Source organism: Scyliorhinus canicula, chromosome 17 (assembly GCF_902713615.1).
Source record: "Scyliorhinus canicula chromosome 17, sScyCan1.1, whole genome shotgun sequence".
NCBI lineage: Eukaryota > Metazoa > Chordata > Chondrichthyes > Carcharhiniformes > Scyliorhinidae > Scyliorhinus > Scyliorhinus canicula.
The window spans coordinates 125,025,756-125,031,852 of NC_052162.1; the positions used below are offsets into that span (position 1 = coordinate 125,025,756).

Consider the following 6,097-nt stretch of genomic DNA (forward strand, 5'->3'; position numbering starts at 1 on the left):
CGACATGGACACCACCATTACACGTGGAAACACCACCCACCAGGTACGCGGCGCATACTCGTGCGACTCGACCAATGTAGTCTACCTCATACGCTGCAGGAAAGGATGTCCCGAAGCGTGGTACATTGGCGAGACCATGCAGACACTGCGACAACGAATAAACGGGCATCGTGCGACTATCAACAGGCAGGACTGTTCCCTTCCAGTTGGGGAACACTTCAGCAGTCAAGGACATTCAGCCTCTGATCTCCGGGTCAGCATTCTACAAGGAGGCCTTCAGGAGACGCGACAACGCAAAATTGCTGAGCAAAAACTTATAGCTAAGTTCCGCACGCATGAATGCGGACTCAACCGGGATCTGGGATTCATGTCGCATTACATTCGGCCCCCACCAACAAGCCTGGACTTGCAGAGGCCTACCGACTGAACTGGCTTGGGACAATTCACACCTCTTTAACCTGGAGTTACCTCTCTCTCTGCATCTTTGATGATTTGATTGCCTGCAGGTGCTCGCATTCCGGGGCATCTCTGACTGTGTCTATATAAACATTTCTGGAACAAGCCTTTCCATTCACCTGAAGAAGGAGCCGTGCTCCGAAAGCTCGTGTTTGAAACAAACCTGTTGGACTTTAACCTGGTGTTGTAAGACTTCTTACTGTGCTCACCCCAGTCCAACGCCGGCATCTCCACATCATGGCTACCTTTAAGAGATGATGTGGAGATGCCGGCGTTGGACTGGGGTGAACACAGTAAGAAGTCTTACAACACCAGGTTAAAGTCCAACAGGTTTGTTTCAAACACGAGCTTTCGGAGCACGGCTCCTTCTTATAGAACATAGAACATAGAACAGTACAGCACAGAACAGGCCCTTCGGCCCTCGATGTTGTGCCGAGCAATGATCACCCTACTTAAACCCACGTAACCGTAACCAAACAATCCCCCCATTAACCTTACACTACGGGCAATTTAGCATGGCCAATCCACCTAACCCGCACATCTTTGGACTGTGGGAGGAAACCGGAGCACCCGGAGGAAACCCACGCACACACGGGGAGGACGTGCAGACTCCACACAGACAGTGACCCAGCCGGGAATCGAACCTGGGACCCTGGAGCTGTGAAGCATTGATGCTAACCACCATGCTACCGTGAGGATGGAGGGGGAATAATTTCTTCAGGTGAATGTTCAGGTACCTTTAAGAGAGAGAGAGAGAGAGACGTGGGCTAAGCTTTCCAGAGTCTGCACCCTCCCTGGATTCACTTCCTTTCCTTTCAGTTGCTGCATGTGACAGATTAAAGATCAGAATGAGAAAAGAAATGGAAAGGGGGAGAAAAGAAAGTGTTTTGCTCACAGATGTTGGAGACAGGAAGAAGTTTCAATCCGTGTGTAGCTCAATCTCCATTCACACAAAGCCCACGCTCTGATTGGCTGGTGGACCAGAGTCCTTCCGGTCCTCCAATTTAACCCATTGGTCAATATGTCAGCAGGAAGGTCAGGAGGCGGGCTCGACTCCGCACATGCGCAGTTGTCCCCCCTCCTTTGGACATGCGCAGTCCTGTGCCGAGGAGGTGATCACCGAGCGGCTTCTCGCTCTGGCCGGAGCCGGTTCTCTGGAGGAGGTGAGGATGGAGGGGGAATAATTGATGGGGGCGGGGATCCCCGTGCCCGCGCGCCGTGCCGCTCCCCGCGCCCGCGCACTGGAACCCGGATGTTTGGAATTTTGGGGGGGGGGGGGGGGAGAATGCGCATGCGCTTTTTGTCTTTGGTGCAGCTGATGGTGTTTTTGCATCGAGACTTTTGTGTGTTTGTGGGTTCACCCTGTCCTCTGCCTCGTCTCTTGGGCAATTGGTAATGGGGTGGGCATAGGTTTCAGGTGCGAGGGGCAAGGTTTAGAGGACATGTAGGAGAAAAGTTTTTTTTACAGAGGGTAGTGGGTGCCTGGAACTCGCTGCCGGAGGAGGTGGTGGAAGCAGGGATGATAGTGACGTTTTAGGGACATCTTGACAAATACATGAATAGGATGGGAATAGAGGGATACGGACCCAGGAAGTGTAGAAGATTTTAGTTTAGATGGGCAGCATCGTCAGCACAGGCTTGGAGGGCTGAAGGGCCTGTTCCTGTGCTGTACTGTCCTTTGTTCTTTGTTCAATGGGACCACGTTTTTGGGCTGAACTGTGAACCTCTGGGGAGGGGAGGGGTGTCTCCCGCCGTGCCCGTGACGGTGTCTCTCTCCCGCCGTGCCCGTGTCGGTGTCTCTCTCCGGCCTTGCCCATGATGGTGTCTCTCTCCCGCCGTGCCCATGACGGTGTCTCTCTCCTGCCGTGCCCATGTCGGTGTCTCTCTCCCGCCATGCCCGTGTCGGTGTCTCCCGCCGTGCCCGTGTCGGTGTCTCTCTCCCGCCGTGCCCGTGTCGCTGTCTCTCTCCTGCCGTGCCCATGTCGGTGTCTCACTCCCGCCGTGCCCGTGTGTCTCTCCCGCCGTGCCCGTGTCGGTGTCTCCCTCCCGCCGTGCCCGTGTCTCTCTCCCGCCGTGCCCGTGTCTCTCTCTCGCCGTGCCCGTGTCTCTCTCCCGCCGTGCCCGTGTCGGTGTTTCTCTCCCGCCGCGCCCATGCCGGTGTCTCTCCCGCCGTGCCCGTGTCAGTGTGTCTCCCGCCGTGCCCGTGTCAGTGTGTCTCCCGCCGTGCCCGTGTCGGTGTCTCTCCCACCGTGCCCGTGTCTCTCTCCCGCCGTGTTGGTGTCTCTCTCCCGCCGTGCCCATGTCGGTGTCTCTCCTGCCGTGCCCGTGTCGGTGTCCCTCCCGCCGTGCCCATGTCGGTGTCTCTCTCCCGCCGTGCCCATGTCGGTGTCTCTCTCCCGCCGTGTCGGTGTCTCTCCCGCCGTGCCCGTGTCGGTTTGTCCTTTCCTGATGGTCGGTGCTGCACATTCTCTCACACACACTCTTACAGACCGGCATATGTAGCATTCACTCCTTCACACACGCCTGCTCTTCCTGACATGCATGAACTGCTTCCACACCCATGCTTTCCCACACACACGTTTCCACCGATGTGGGGCTACCGCTCGGGGGGGGGGGGGGGGGGGTGGTCGCTGGCGCCTTTGTTTTCTTGCTGATTTTTCTGTGTTCAGCTTTGTCATGTTGTATTGTAGAATTGTTAACAAACTAAAAGATCTAAAACTTTCTCTGTGCAACATCTCGGAGGGAATCAATGTTTCTCCCTTTCCATATTTTTTCTCATTCTCACCTTCAATTGGTCATTTGCAGCAACTGAAGGGAAAGGAAGTGAATCCACGGAGGGTGCAGACTCTGGAAAGCTTGGCCCAGGTCTCTCTCTCTCTCTCTCTTAAAGACATTGACATCCTTTGCTCCCTCAGCTTGACACGTTTATTTGTCTGGCTAAAAGGATGGTCTCTTTCCTAATGTTCACAATTAAAGGGCTGGTTTCCCCAGGGGAAGACTGGCATTAAGTGGACAGTAAATTAATACAGGCCAGAGATATGTCTAGTGTTATATATAGTGGTACATGATAGATATACAATTTATGGTTCTGCAATAAAGTACATTTCTTATTATTTCTAGTTGTATAATATAGTACTGTAGCTATGTTATATATCTCTAGTCATGGAGTCATTACAGCACAGAAGAAATCCATTCAGTAACAAGTCCATATCGACTCTCTTTACAACAAACCAGTCAGTTCCATTCCCCCTCTATTTCCCCGTTCCCCTGCAAGTTAATTTCCTTCAAATACCTATCCAATTTTATTTTAAATTCAATATTCATCTCCACTTCCACCTCCATCGTCGGCAGAAAATTCTTAACCACTCGCTGCCAAAATTAAATCCTTCCTCAGGGTGGCACGTAGCACAGTGGTTAGCACTGTTGCTTCACAGCACTAGGGCCCGGGTTTGATTCCCGACTTGGGTCACTGCGGAGTCTGCAAGATTCTCCCAGTGTCTTCGTGGGTTTCCTCTGGTTCGCCTCGGTTTCCTCCCATAATTCCCGAAAGACGCGCTTGTTATGTGAATTGGAAGTTATAAATTCTCCCTCAATATAACCGAACTGGCGCCGGAGTGTGGCGACTGGGGGATTTTCACAATAACTCCATTGCAGTGTTAATGTAAACCAACTTGTGACACTAAAAGATTATTATTAGATCCACCCCTTTATCTAATCAATAGATGCTTGGATGAAGATTTTCACTTCTTCAACAAGAAACAGTGAGCCTGGATCCCTCATGAATCAGCCCCTCAGGAGAATTGGGAGGGAGAGTGTGTGGGATGGAGATTTACACCTTTTGGGGAATGAGAGAGGAAAGAATGTTTCATGGAAACTAGAATTGTCTGTTCTGAATTTTTCTCCTGGACTGACAGTGATGTCTTTTGTAAACTCCTTTTACAGGATATCAGAAGGTTAGGATCTACGGACTGAAATCTCAAACCAAACGTCACATCAAGATCTGGTGGAGTTGCTCCATTCGCTGGGACCAGAATATCATCGGCTTGAAATCTAGAAGGAGAAAATGTTTCTCTGTTCTAAAGGCTTCAAAAGTTTTTAACCATCACCGTGACTGGAAAAGCTCCGAGATACACACACAGCGAGTGATTTTAAACATCATTATGAAGGAAAAACGCCCAAGTGAGAGTGTTCCAGAGCACTGACTGTGGAAAGAGCTTTAACCAGTTACACAGCCTGAAAAAGACATCACACCATTCACAACGGGGAGAAACCGTACACGTGTTCTGTGTGAGTGAACTTTCAACACACTGTTGAATCTGGGGACACACAAGGGACACCTTTATCATGCAGAAAGTGTGGGAACACGGGAATTGTGGGAACAAATTTGGATGCCTGTCTGAAGTGGAATCTGATCAGCATGGAGATACCGGGAAAATGCCTTACACCTGCACTGAATGTGGGAAGGGATTCAGTGATTCATTCAGACTCCAGACACACCAGCGAGTTCACACTGGGGAGAGGCCATTCACCTGCACAGAGTGTGGGAAGGGATTCACCCAGTTACCCAATCTGCAAACACACCAGCGAGTTCACACTGGGGAGAAACCGTTCACCTGCACGGAGTGTGGGAAGGGATTCACTCAGTTATCCCATCTGCAGAGACACCAGCGAGTTCACACTGGGGAGAGGCCGTTCACCTGCATGGAGTGTGGGAAGGAATTCATTCAGTTGCTCAATCTGCAGACACACCAGCGAGTTCACACTGGAGAGAGGCCATTCACCTGCTCGGAGTGTGGGAAGGGATTCTCTCACTTACCCAATCTGCAGAGACATCAGCGAGTTCACACAGGGGAGAAGCCATTCACCTGCACTGAGTGTGGGAAGGGATTCACTCAGTCACCTGACCTGCGGGCACACCAGCGAGTTCACACTGGGGAGAGACCATTCACCTGCTCTCAATGTGGGAAGAGATTCACTCAGTCATCTACACTGCTGATTCATCAGCGACGTCACACAGGGGAGAAGCCGTTCAGATGCTCTGTGTGTGGGAAGAATTTCATTCAGTCATCCAGCCTGCTGGAACACCAGCGGATTCACACTGGGGAGAGGCCATTCACCTGCTCTGTGTGTGGGAAGGGATTCACTCGATTATCAACCCTGCAGACGCACCAGACAGTTCACACCGGGGAGAGGCCATTTACCTGCACTGTGTGTGGGAAGGGCTTCAACCATTCAATCCACTTCATGACACACCAGCGAGTTCACACTGGGGAGAGACCATTCACCTGCTCTGACTGTGGCAAGGGATTCACTCATTCATCAAACCTGCAGAGGCACCAGCGAGTTCCCACCAGGGAGAGGCCATTCATCTGCTCTGTGTGTGGGAAGGGATTCTCTCAGTTATCCCACCAGCAGTCACACCAAAGAGTTCACAGATGATTACACGGGGTCAGATTCTGCTGTCGGTGTTGCTGTTAATCACATCCACGATCAACCATGTTCATTTATAGAATTTAAAGAGCAGAAGGAGACTATTCGGCTCATTGAGTCTAATCAACCCTTGGAAAGAGCACCTTACTTAAGCCCACACGTCCACCCCATCCCAGTAACCCCACTTAACCTTTTGGACGCTAAGGGAAAT

General features: G+C 51.5%; 1 protein-coding gene across 4 annotated transcripts; it reads left to right on the forward strand.

The window, feature by feature from the left end:
- Positions 1-1,541: 1,541 nt before the first annotated feature.
- Positions 1,542-6,097, forward strand: LOC119951216 (zinc finger protein 239-like). Of its 4 annotated transcripts, none has more exons than XM_038774250.1 (2): positions 1,542-1,619; positions 4,399-6,097. In XM_038774250.1, the coding sequence occupies exon 2, from the start codon at positions 4,801-4,803 to the stop codon at positions 5,893-5,895; it is 1,095 nt and encodes a 364-aa protein (XP_038630178.1). In that variant the 5' UTR covers positions 1,542-1,619; positions 4,399-4,800; the 3' UTR covers positions 5,896-6,097. The 4 variants fall into 4 exon arrangements, with proteins under 4 accessions (XP_038630178.1, XP_038630181.1, XP_038630179.1 ...); XM_038774253.1 differs by lacking the exon at positions 1,542-1,619 and adding an exon at positions 1,760-1,799; XM_038774251.1 differs by lacking the exon at positions 1,542-1,619 and adding an exon at positions 1,771-1,848.

Bases quoted from the DNA above. Each gene is read 5' to 3' on its own strand.
- LOC119951216 (XM_038774250.1), top strand. From the start codon at position 4,801: ATGCAGAAAGTGTGGGAACACGGGAATTGTGGGAACAAATTTGGATGC.